Source organism: Grus americana, chromosome 1, assembly GCF_028858705.1.
Source record: "Grus americana isolate bGruAme1 chromosome 1, bGruAme1.mat, whole genome shotgun sequence".
Classification (NCBI taxonomy): Eukaryota; Metazoa; Chordata; class Aves; order Gruiformes; family Gruidae; genus Grus; species Grus americana.
Window position 1 is genome coordinate 71,258,700 of NC_072852.1, and position 13,299 is coordinate 71,271,998.

Here is a 13,299-nt window from a genome sequence, read left to right on the forward strand (position 1 = left end):
CTTTAAGTCATCACAGCTGTAAAGCTGGCTGAAGCTTCAGGTTTTGTAATAGGTGGGGTTTTTTTTGAATTACGGGTTTCAAGCCTATAGCTCTGCTGACACCATAGATGCTCTATATTGACCTGCTGCTCTTACAGCATCTACTGACCCAGATGCATGTAAAAGCAGCTTTGCACAGTGAGTGACCATTAATTGAAACTAGGGCAGGGTTTCTCCTTGTTGCCTCATGCTGTGCATGCTGCCATGGGAGGACCAAACAATTAAACCTAAGGACATATGTCTTAGAAGAGCTAAGACGTTTTGAGCCATATATGAAAGTGCTGTCTCTCTTAGCAAGCCCTGTGTAATGAGCCCTGACATACTTGGGTCTTCAGACTGGTTTCCTTCCATCCTCACACAAGGATTAAGAACAGGTTGGGAAGACTTATTTCATTTTACAGAGTTTCTTCCTGCATCTAAAGATGACAAAGGTGCCCCTTGTAAAATATTCAACATCGTAATCTTACGCACCAAAAATGGTCCTTCCCTCCCTCCTTGGTCAATTCATTAACCACAGAGTCACACCACCTCCCTCCCACTCCAAACTTTTTAAAGGGCTCATATGAAAACAGTAGTTTCATTCAGGCAGGCAAAGCTGTTGCTTTCAGCTATTTCTTGTGAGAGGGTAACGTTATGGTGCTGTTGAAATCGATGGGAGTGGGGAGAGGGTTGCGCTTCACTACTGCTGTCACAGACAGCAATGGTGGCTAGGAACCATCTAGAAAGTCTCCCCCTTTTCTTTTACCTTCTCTTTTAATCTACAAATATTCTCAAGAAGTAGAAGCACAGACTAATATGCTGATACTGGTTTTGGCCTGGGTGCTGAGCAAGTAGTAAAGGGCCAAAGTTGCAACCTAAGCATGTAACTTCAGAGAAACCGAAGAAAGATACTGAAGAGCCCAAGGCAGCTAAATAGGCACGTAGCTAAAACTTAGCAGTAAAAATTCAAGATGTTTGTGCAATCTTTAAACACAGAACACAATGCACAGTTACAAATTCCTTCATGTTTGCACTCCACATACATAATGCTGCTGTTTGTATGTAAAAGTGGGACGCTGAGCACAGAATCTCTCAAATACTCTTGATCTGTCAGACTTGATCCTTAGGGTTGCTTGTTTCATGTTTAAGACACTACACAGACTTCACAGTTGAGGGGAAAAAAAAAACAAAACAAAACACCACACTCATAGAAAAACTAGGCTCCTATGGAATGGTGGCTTGGCCAGAAACATTCCCATTCATAATCACCTTTCCCTTAACCATGAGATGCAGCCCAGGAAAAATCAGTGGCGATGGTAGATACTTGCTTGAACAAGGGTCTGGTGCTCAAGCTCTATCTTGCTTTTGTATATGTCCTAAAAAACCCTGAAAACTCAAAATACCTTCAATTCTCACAATTTAAAAAAAAAAAAACAAAACCTGCTAGTTCCAGCTTTCCTAATTAGAAAGATTTAATCCACATACTAGTTATTCATGGGTTTCCCATTGTCCTGTTGGTTAAATTAGCAAACTACTGGTGTGACTGTCCAGCAAAGCATTTCCAGGGACACTGTCAGAGTTTCACAAATACTGATGAATACAAAGGCACTGGGAGCTCGGCACATCTCAGAATATCACATCATTTTGGATATCTACTTCCCCATAAACCATCGATTTCCACACACATCAATAATGCAGAAGTCTGCACTTACCTACCAGCGTGTTTCCCCCACCCCCCCCCCACCCCACTAACTTTTATATAGCACAATGTTTTGAAGCAGTAAAAATATATATATATTAAAAAAAAAAAAAATCTCATTTCTAGGTCACAATTTGTCTGAGCAAAGCACTGTTTAACATTTGAATTGCTAGGTGGTAAGTAAACTGTTCCATGCGTCACTATTGGTTAGATGCATTCTTTATGAATTAAATGTGAGATTTCACAGCAATTTTCTCTCCCCATGGCGTTCCAAACAAACAAGCAGACTAAAGGAGTGGGAAGGGCCTTGCTGATGTTAAAAGGTATGTGCTTAGAAAGCATAAAACTGCTGAGTGAACATACACTGCTAAAACTTTCTCCCTCCACCCAGTTAAAAAGGCAGGCTCAATGGCAGAAAAATAGTAAAGTCATTCCTATGTTATCAAACATGACTCTTTTTTTTTTTTTTTCTTCTTCCACATCTAATAAGAAGGCACTTTTTGGCATTTAAAAAACTGGTTTGTTTCCTTTTCAAAGATAGTTTTCACCCATCACATCCTTCTAAAAATATTAGTGTAAAAACCAAAATCCTCACTGCTCAAATGCTAACATTTTGAATGTAACACTGCATTTTACCACTGTTTTCATTTAACACACTGAAAATTTTGAAGACAATATTTCATTTTTCATTTGGTGAGCACCAGATGAGCTCTCCTTTTGATTTCTCATAACTGTCAACAAGCTGAAAATTCAAAAACTGTGCAGCAGAGGGGTGAAGCTCCCTGCAGTGCCTTGAACCATCAAGGAAATTCCAGCAAAACGGGAAATATCTGCCTTAATGCTACTCAGATTTCACAGACTAACTCAAAAATCATAAAGTCTAGTTCAGCAAAGTTAAAGCATAAAATACAATTCATGTTGTACCGTGTTGTTGAATCAACAGCAGTTAATTTAAAAGCAATGAAAAAACCACAGAAACAAACCAACCAACCCCAAATCCCCAGATTATTCTGTTTATCCCTTAAGTATATGGAAGGGGTTTCCTGTTTTCCTCCCAAGTGTCTCCAAAGATGCCTCTGAGCACACTGACCACATTCAAACTCATCTGGCTCTTTCTACGTAACTTAGCAGCTACACAGAAACCCAGCTTCAAAAACCCAGTTGTGAAGCCACCTCTTCTCTCTCAGAGATGAAAAACACGGGTGCTTCCTCCAAGACCTCTGCGTGCCAAACTCCACAAAGCCTGAAGAGTCTCAGAACTGATGCCTCCTTTTGGGCAAACACACACAGTCTGCTGAAGGCTGGAATAAACTTGCAGAGAATATGAACACTGGCTTCATATTTTGGTAATTAACAAGGGAAGAAAGGTGCAGGTAACCACCACAGTGTCTTTCATGGAATCAGACATACTTCCCATGGGAAAATACAGTGACTCTAATTTTTAAATACGAGTTTCAAAGACCTTTTTAAAAATTTCCTAATCCTGTACTTACAAGTAACGAAGCATCTATGTAACAGTAGCTTCAGACTTCATTTTCTTAGTCACTCACCGCCCAGTGTACGGGACTTTGCTGTCGAGTGAACACTTTTCAGGGCAGGTATGGACACTTACTAGAGAGAGTAGGGAAGAGGAAATTTTAAATGTGAAACAGAGAATACATCAAGCCTTTGGAGGATTGGGCTTGACCTTTAATGATAGGAGAGGTAGTGAGACAATTTTCCTCCATAAAGGTATGTATATAGGTTGAATGGATGCAGTTATCATGTGGGTATGCTGGTTCAAATATTTCCTATAGTGAGAAAGCAATCAAGAATCATCGTTTCTTTCACTGGGTAAGGCGAGAATCCATTTCTTAGTGACTGCTGTGGCAGTTGGAGTCTTCAGTTTGGGATTCATCACTTCTTGGCCCATTCCTGTGTAAGACTATATTTAAATTACAGGTGTAGGACCTACATACCTTTTTATAGGCATAAAGAATATATATTAAATGTAAAAGTATACATAGACATATAACGAACACACAGAAGAAGCATTTGTAAGGACATTGACAATAAATGGCACTAAACACCTTTATTAAGATTTTAAATTTGTCTTTTATGAAAAATGAATAGCATTCTTCTTTCCCTTGTACACAGAGGAAGAGCAAACTAACGGCAAAAATTAAGAATGCTTTCTTATTTCAATACCATCTTTGTAGCCACAAAGATACAACTATTTAACAGACAAGAAATACCGTTTATTGCAGACTTTAAGCTGATTCATGTGAAAAAGGCACTATGACACTTAATCAAACTAGACGATTAAATTTGTCTAAATTAAGTGATGTTATATATTATATATAATACATATATTATATATAAAATCACACGACCATGTGAAATAACAGAACATTTTTTGTGACAAAAATCATTGCACCTTCAAAAATAATATTTGCTGGAAGGGATGTTTCCTTTTCTCCCCCTTTTGCCTCCAGGAATCCACTTTTCCAAAAGATTACATTTATAAAGGAACAATAGCTTTTTACATAAGGAAAAACTGACATCTGGGATCAACACACAAAGAAGTCTAGATTATACACTGTTCTTTCGATGAGTTAAGTTACAAACAAAAAAATGCAAGTATATTAAAAAAAATGTACTGCGAGTTGTTTCATGGCTGCCTACAGCAGATCTGATCACTTCTTTGAGCCGAGTTGTGTTACTATTTTCTAGTTGTGCCTTCTTGTGCAATATTATAGTTCATCACGAGTAAAGTACTGATAAAATCAATGTACAGAGTATTATTTTGCTATAAACAGCATCATTAGTAATAAAACATCTTGGGAGTGATGCAAGAGAGATTCAGTCTATGTTGGGCTGCCGGTCGTTCTCTAAACATTTCCTCTCTGCTGGCATCAACAACTTAACTACGCATCCTGCGGCCGAATACATGACAATAAAGACTGAGCCAAAAAGACATAATTGCAAACTACAGCAAGAGAAGGGATTCAGAATCCTATTATTACTGAAGGTTTCAAATGCTTTTTTATTGCTGGCTCAGCTTCCCTTGGATGATTCATAAAGACGTGTTACACTTTATCTGTCATGGAATGGTTAATTCCATAAAGCCAAGACTCATCTTCAGGTGCAAATGAATCGTGTGCCAATATTTTCACCTGTCAGGAACCTCCATTGAATTTCTCATCTGTTAATTTTTAATGATGAGAAGCCAGCAGCAGGTACTTCTGTGGAGACTACTGTACATTTTCTTTATGGTGGCTAGTTACGTATACTATATTATAAGACATTCCCCTGCACTGCTTCCTAAAGCAAAGCTGGATGGTATAATGCTATGGACAATGGAATTAAAGAAAAGAGGAAAGGCATTTTAGTGGCTGCTTCCTTCGTCAAAGGACTCCACACCTGAATCTGTGGCAGCTGCACTGATTTTTTCTTGTCGTCTTCTCATAATTTCTTGCAGTTCTGAACTACCGCTGTTAGCCTATAAACAAGTAAAAAAAGAGAGTTTACTCGTTGTTTTGACACATGATGAAGATCCTCTGCCAGCATTTTATTAAGATAGGTGTTTGAAGAAGTTACACTCACCTTGCAGCTCCAGAACTAAAAATGCACTAAGAATCTGGTTAAATAACATTTGGAATGGGAAAGGATTTACACTATCCTTAAATGTGAACCAGAAAAGAACCTGCAGACTATTAAAAATGTCAGCTTGACTTTTAGCACTGCTGAGCATCTTTAATCCTCACGCAAACCCCTGGAAGTGTTGGATATTTATGGTGTGACATACGGCCTCAGTAAAAGCAGGGTTAAAGCCCAGCAAGTTAGATAGGATTCCACCCTTGAGTACTTAGATGTCATGGCAATCATATTTAGAAATTGAAGCACATAAGCCCCTGATGGGTTTAGATTTGTGTAAACACAAAATTCACACAGGCACGTGCATTTGCATAGCCAAGACCTAAATAAGGATCGAGATACTTAATCTTAGTATCCCACATTACACAATACACCATCGTGTATTTGCTTTTCAGAGACACAGGCTTCAAACATAGAACACAGTAATAAGAATTGAATCATATTACTGCATTAGCAACAGTGTAGTATTGTGAGGACAAGGCCTTGTTTCACCTCTCAGGGTGAAAAACAGGTCTGCTGATCTAGCTGCAAATAGATTGCTTCAACAACGTAAATGAAGTTATTAGCAAGGCCAGGACATGTACCCACTAGAGCAGAACTTTCCAAAATGTGCATGACTTTGAATGAGACTAGAGGATTATAAAGCGAGAACCATAGCTGCTACTGTGTTATTTGGCTATGACGTGACTTTCCAAGCTTCAAAACTATCTTCCAAAATAGCCTCTGAAAAAGTAAGCAGAAGCTGGTTTTGAAATTTGTCAAACAAATTTCAGGACTGTTAAGGGGAAAAAAATCCTTCAATTGATTCTGAACTCTGAAAATTTATCCCACTACATAAAATTTAATTTAGATTTATCCCATTATATCCATTAGAATGCTTTATCTGATGCCACTACCTGGCAGACAGGTTATGTGTCCACAGGGAAGAAGGCTAGGATGCTTCTGCCAGGTAAATTACCATTGGTCTCTCCTCCCAGAATGGAAGGGCAAAGCAGGGGGCTTATAATTGACTTCCTGAAGGTGAGGGAGCACTTTTATTTGTCTTAATTCATCTTGTCCTTGCCTACTTGGTTTCAGATACAGAGAAAGTGTGGCAGTCACCCATTACTAAGTCATGCACAAAAAACATCAACAGATATGTGACAACATGCTTTATCAGAGGTCATGTGCAAATATTTTTGTGAAAATGACTGAGCAGCCACGGGTGAAAAAGTTTACCTTCCTGATAACATCAATAACAACATGACTGACGAGCTTGAAACGCTGCTGAGCTAAACCAGCTGCAATACATCATGTGGCACAGCACAACATGCACATCCTACTCAGGAGCCTAGGGCTGTTCTTGGGAATACAATTTTTGGAACAGACTGCTAGGCCTTGGCCTTAGTGATTTACCCAGCTTAGCTTCTAACCAGATCATGAGGAATCAGTAAGCTCCACTGTTCAATCTCATTTCTGTGCCTGGGCCATTCCTTTCACTGAGGTGTCAGAGAATATAAGCTATTCTTCCAGTCAATTTGATACATAGATAGAAACAATGTTCAGTTTCAGAGGGATGTGTGCCCACGCTTCCCATTGATGGAGTAGGAAGACAATGAGAATGTGGACCTTAAATGTTTCTTTATATAAGCAACAAAGGTTGTATTCAAGATACCATGTCTCTAAGCTTATCATCTGTAGCACTTTTCAACACCAGAGCTTGAAATGCTCAACAAAAGTTAAGGAAATGGACACATAAAACCTCATAATCATGGAGACTATTAATATTTTCACTTTGCAATGAGAGAGTAAATCCATATAGATGACCAGCCAAGTTGCTATAATACACTGCACTTGGTATACAAGGTGAACTTCAGCTCTCTGGAGCAACCCCAGAAAAACAGCTCCCGGGAGGTAATACTCTAATCAGTACCAAGAGTGCGGTGTGTCCTGCCTCCTCCTGAGACACTGCTGCTTGCCACCACCATTTCCTCTGGCAGAAAGGAGGTGTTTGGCCCTGGCTATGGCCAGCTCTCTGCTGTCTGACATGCTGGTCTCATACAGTCTTATCTTTCTGCTTTTGTTTGGCCAGGCCCAGAAAGCTGTTAAACCCTAAACACCTTCCCCACACTTGCAGTCTGTTTATATGGGGACCACAAAGAGTCTTGCTTCCGTGGATGTTTTAAACTCTGGTGTGATTCAGGGCTGAATGGAGTTACCAGTAAAATAAAGTAAAACAATTGAAATTATGGCACATATTCTTTTTTTTTTCTTCATAAGGGTAAAACTACTAAATTCCAACAATTGGAATTCCAATTACAAAGTACTGAATTCCTCTGCCTGAGGTGGAGGAACACTGAAAGGAAAATTGTAGCTGCATACAGGTGAAGATCTGGTTGCCCGTATTTGGGAATGCAGCCCCAAATCTGAGAGGTAAGCCTTTCACTGGCTTGCAGAAATGGTATGAATCCAGAAACACTTGTGGAAGATCCTGAGTAGAAATAACAAATAAAGATGAGGCATGGAGTTCTGTAACCCTAGAGAGCGTGTGGGTTCGCTCTGTCTCTGCTATTATTGCTATTTGTACTTAAGACCCAAGTCATTTACTGTGCTATGACACCGCAAGTACTACATAAAGGATGCCAGAGAACTTAATGAAAATTTGTCATTGATTAATAATGTAGTACAATTATGATTGTCAAACCCATAACCCAGTCATTGCTTATATAAAACATTCAATTGTAAAATAGGCTTGATGCTGGTGAGAAGCATGTGTGTGCTTAAATGCTTCTGTTATTAGAAGCATTTCTAGTTTGAGCAGTAAGAACATAGCCCTGTTTGGAACACACGAGCTCATCTTTGCTAGGTCATATGTAGACATTTTGGCTGTGATACTCATTCCCATAGCTTGTCTTAACCAAGGACAGCCTTCCTAAACCCTGCAACCACAAGTGTTATAGGGACAGAAAGGAAGATGTGACTTAATGTTTTGGGTAATTTGGCAAATAACAGGCTAAAGCAAGCAGGAATTGCATGAATTCTGAAATTCATCAGTTATACCTCAAATAACCAAGGCACAAATAAATGTTTCAACTACCTTTTCACTAACAAAATCCAATGACCTTGTTAAAATCTCAGTACTTGTTTATGAACTTGTAGAGCATTTACTAGACGAGTTTTGACTGCTCAGTTTCCTGCAGAGCAAGACCTCAGGTAAGCAGAATAACAGCACAGAGGAAAAAAAGGACAGAATTCTACAATCCAGTGCATCTCTGCTTTTCAGACTAACTTCCACCACAACTCAGTACACAGAAGCCTTAGGAAACTGAAATAAGATTGCTGACATTCCAGAAAAGTTGAAGAATACACATACATCTTCACCAGGAAATGATGGATTGCTCTGGACTGTAGTGACATATATGTCCTAAGACTAAAAGTGAAATATTTCTCCCTTCCTCTCACAGGAAAACAGGGCTTGAAGAAGGGAATAAAGTAATCTTATCAATGTTAGAAGGCAATGCTCTCTGATCCACACTGATCAGGTAAATTGTAAAATATGCGTCATCATAAACTTGCCTTTAAAAATATGCCTGGTAGTTAAAGCTTAAAATCATTTAAGCACGACAGTCCCAGCTTCATGAGGGGATAGAAACGCATTTTAAACTTCTTCAAGATTTTCTTTTAAACAGGATGTGAAGAATATAGCTTCTCGTTTGGGTGAGTCTCACATCTAGAGAGTATCGAGTCCATTTCTCCACTTGCCACAGCAAGCTTTAAAAAAAGAAGCAGATGCACCTGCACTTCTGGTTTAAAATCGGTAAGCGTTCTCCCTAGCACAACTCTGTATACGAGCTTTTAAGGTGTTTAAGGAACAACACTACAGTAATTAAAGCAAAGTGCCACAGAGCAATGAATACAGAGATACAATCCTTTTATCCTTAGCTCAGTAATTCTGCTAGCACAGTGTCAAATGTGTTTTGCCCCACTTAGGGACCCACCAATACAGATGCCTCAGCATGACCTGAAAGGCCTCAAGATTTAACAGTGAGCTCACTCTACCACTTTCTCACACCTAATAAATCAAATCTCCTCTACAAAGATAAAGCAAAACTAACTCATCACCACCAAAAGTACCAGGAGTACCTGTTTGTCCAAGTAACAGGCAGAGCAGGAAGCAAGAAAAAGGGCATTTTACTCTCTCCTATTGTTTTCCCCAAAGCCCTTCTTAGCTCATTTTGTCTTCTTGTAACCTGATTACAGCACACAATGTCTTAAACTTGAGTACTACCATGTAGTTTTTCTAACGTGTTGTGGACCCCTTTAGACGTGAGGAGAGATCCCTCCTGGTGTTTTGACAGATGCTGTTTCAATGGATTAATACCAAATAATAAAGGTACAAATAATGCTTATCGACATGATGGGGACTGAGGCAAAACCAGCGGCCTCACAGGAAGAGCTATTTACTTCTATAGGTTCAAAAGTGGTGACCCAGCATTAGGTTAGTAAGAAGGGTTATACATACCTCCAAGGCAGATTTCTGTACCGTAATTTGGCTGTAGACTCTAGACCCTTCTGGGCAAACAGTCCTCAGTTCCTCTTTATTGAGGGAGAAAAGCTGAGCACCCGTCAGCACGCCAAGGCTGTTGACAGTCCTGGGGTCACAGCAAGGGAAAAAAAAAGAAATAAGCAAAAATACACTAGCCAAGGGAGGGAAGTAGGTTGTCTTCACCCCACACTGTAGGGCTACTAAATCAAGACACAACTTTATGCAACAGGACTCTTGAAGTCAATTCAGTATCTGTTATAACAAGTACCTTTTGTTGCAGGCCAATATATATACAATTTTCTTCCCCTACATATATATCTATATCTTTATAGATCTATAACCACATTGACATATAATGATATGTATATTATAGACACTTATATACATAAATATGTGTATATATATGTAAAAACAAATTATTTTTTCCAAGGGTGCAGCTGACGTGTCTTGATTTTCAGAAGGCTGCTTTTTTAAAAAGTGGGCAGGCCACATCCTAATTTCATCATTAGGAAAATAACTTTAAGAAGTTTGCTTACATTTGCCCTGAAACTTACACAGGGTTGAATCCTTTGGACTGCAACCACGCTTTCACATCTTCAGGGGAAGAGTCATAAGTGATGTTAACTACCGGGATGTTTGGTCGTGGCACATGGAACTTCCTCTGGGCAGCGCTCCGGCCGATGGTGAGCCGGTGAACAAGTTCATCCTGCACCTCCTCCATCTGCGATTTCCTGCCTAGAGAGAGAGTTGCCCCACAGGAGTTATTCTCAAGGTTGCTTTATCAAAGCCAGGTAATTTCTTACACTCTACTTTAAATCTTAAACTTTTTTTTTTTTCTTTAAAGATTCATTCATTAGATCTGACTGAATTCTTATTCTCCTTTCCCCAGGGATGATTTCAATATTCCCAATCCTCTCTTTGCAAAACAAAGCAAAAGCAAAAAAAAAAAAGCCAAAAATTCAGCTGGGATCCTAGAATGAGAAGAGCTTGATGCTGCACAGAAGCGTAGATCAGACTGACAGCACCCAAACTGCAGAAGAAAATGTGCACAGAGTTTTATTCAATTGCCATAGTCTGTGTTTCTTCAAATAGAATTATGAGGTTTAAAAAAGAAAACAAAACAGATGAGGAAGAATATAAGATAGTTTACACTGTGGAAAGGCAGCACTTTCCACAAACCTTTTTTAACTGAAAGCTCAACTTTTTAGTACCAATCAATGTAGGCAAAAATATTTCACTGCTGCTGACACACATCACCTTACATCTAATAAGCTATTATTAGTAATCACATTTTTGAAGGAGTTTTAAGAAATTTGAATTCACACCAAGCCTGGAGTGACTGGTTAGCTGAAAGAATGTCACACTTTGCATTGAAAGGAGAAGAAAAAAAAAAAGTTGCTCTCACCAGAGACATAGGAATTGGGCAAGACTTTTTCTTCTTCTTTTTTTTTTTTTTTAATAACGAAACTGTACAAATTTGCTATCCCAGAGAACTCATTTGTCTGAAGCATGTAGTTCAGTTGCTGGTCATTAGCAGGCAACAGACTGAAACACTTTTCATGCATTTCAACAAAATCAATTATAATGACACTGAAAATTGTTTAAAATGCATATAAAATGTTCTATGGATAATTTCACAAAAATCAGTACAATTCCAAAAGGGTGTAAATATCTCTTTGGGTACAGAGAAGATACTGATTTAGCACAGTTAAACTCTCCATGTAGTAACTCTGGAATTACAATAAAAATACATTGACACACAACTTTAAGTGCTCTCAAAAATTCTCAGGATTTCCTTGCCAAGGTATTTTTAGTCATCTTTGTTCAACTTTCTCACCTTGATACACAAGCAGTAACTATAGCACCTTCTCTGATGCACTCAGATGGCAAAAGCTATTCCTTTTCTCCCATTACACTGCTAGCAACAGAGGAAAATGACACTACTTCAATACAAAAAAAATGAGATAGCAAAAATGTTTCTTTCTCTACTTTCCTTTTATCTTCTCCCAAAACCTCTCCAAGGATCAACATCTCTAGCCAGCTAGACAAATAAAAACAAACTTTACATAGGCTTTTAGGATTATGGGTTTTTTAATCACCACAACAAAAAAAGTAAATCTTTGGTTTAGTCATTTTCTTTTTTCTTTTACAAAATAGCCCCAGGTTAAAAGTGGACAAAATATCTCCAGTAAAATATTTGAGGCATTCAGGCCCTATTGTGTTGGGTATTTTTCCCCCAGAGTGTGAATCAGAAGCCAAAATGACATGTGCTCAGTGATATGTGAAGGTCTAAGATGGGATATACCAGCAAAGCCTTTAGGCAATGTTATCGAAGCATGCACCAGTTATTTTCCCAAACAGGAGAAGAGAGAGAAATGCTATCTTCCTTCTATTTACACAGATTTTGAAAGACTTACGTTTTATCTAGACCAAGACTATATCAAAAGATAAATATTTAGCTGTTAGATAACAGGTTCTGACTGTTGTTAGATATATTATCATAAATAAACACGATATCCTCGGAGTGAAGCAGGGTCGACATCGCGTGTTCTCCACAGGGTCCAGGTGGGTACTTGGGCAGGGTTGCCCATTACCTTGCAGAGGCAGCTATTCTGCGAGGACTGTGAGGTACCTGAAAGCCTGTGAACTGGGCTCGAGCCACAGCTCCCGGGAGGGCACAGGAGCTCTCATGCGTGGCCCAGGGCCTCGGTGGAGGCTGAGAGGGCAAGAGATGTCTTGTAACCACCTGGTCTACAGCAATCCTTCACACCCCACACCCTGCACCTGAAGCCAGCATGGTCTTCACGTTTTCCATCTGTAATGGATAGAGCAGGCCACCGTGGACTCAAGAAACACGTGCTACAGCATGCAAAGTCTTTCTTACATGGAAATAAAATGATCATTTTTGTGTACGCGCGTGTGTGAAATTCCCCCTAACTTTCCACATCTTTTGTAACTGCTGGGGTTTCTGTTTTTATTTAAGTAACAAACTGCCCAAAATAGGGCAAAGGCAGAAGCTGGCCCTACTGCTTCTTTGGGAAATGGCAGCGAAGCCTGTTGCTCCTACCAGGCTGCTCTCCATTTATAATTTCCAGCCAGCCAGTCTGTTATGTGAAAATATTAAAAAGGTCCCAGAGCCTCCCTGAGTTCCGAGCTTAGGCGAGAGCTTGTCTCCCACCAGGCAATATCAAAGGAGGCTCCACCGGCTGAGTGTGGTTACCCAAGCAGGCATGCTTCCCTTCCACCGGGGACAGCGGGGAAAGGAAGCCCTTCTGCAGAAAGGATTAAGCTTGGTGCCAGTTTTTACCTCAGGTGGAAGTGGGATTTTTCTGATAAGGCAGGGAGGCAGAGGATGGGAAAGCTGTCAACTCTTGAACTGCAAAAAGCTCATTATTTTAACAGCTATTACTTTAAAAGCTAT

The 13,299-nt window shown here is 39.4% G+C and overlaps 1 protein-coding gene across 11 annotated transcripts in view; it reads right to left on the reverse strand.

Annotated features, from left to right (window-relative positions):
- Positions 1–4,175: 4,175 nt before the first annotated feature.
- EPS8 (epidermal growth factor receptor pathway substrate 8) overlaps positions 4,176–13,299 on the reverse strand; it is a 139,986-nt gene continuing 130,862 nt past the window's right edge. For all 11 annotated transcript variants that reach the window (XM_054840450.1, XM_054840469.1, XM_054840432.1 and 8 more), the window contains 3 exons: positions 10,433–10,613; positions 9,855–9,984; positions 4,176–5,198 (listed from right to left, as the gene is read on the reverse strand). In XM_054840450.1, the coding sequence (XP_054696425.1) occupies positions 5,085–5,198; positions 9,855–9,984; positions 10,433–10,613 (425 nt within the window). In that variant the 3' untranslated portion in view covers positions 4,176–5,084. The remainder of the gene's footprint in view (positions 5,199–9,854; positions 9,985–10,432; positions 10,614–13,299) is intronic.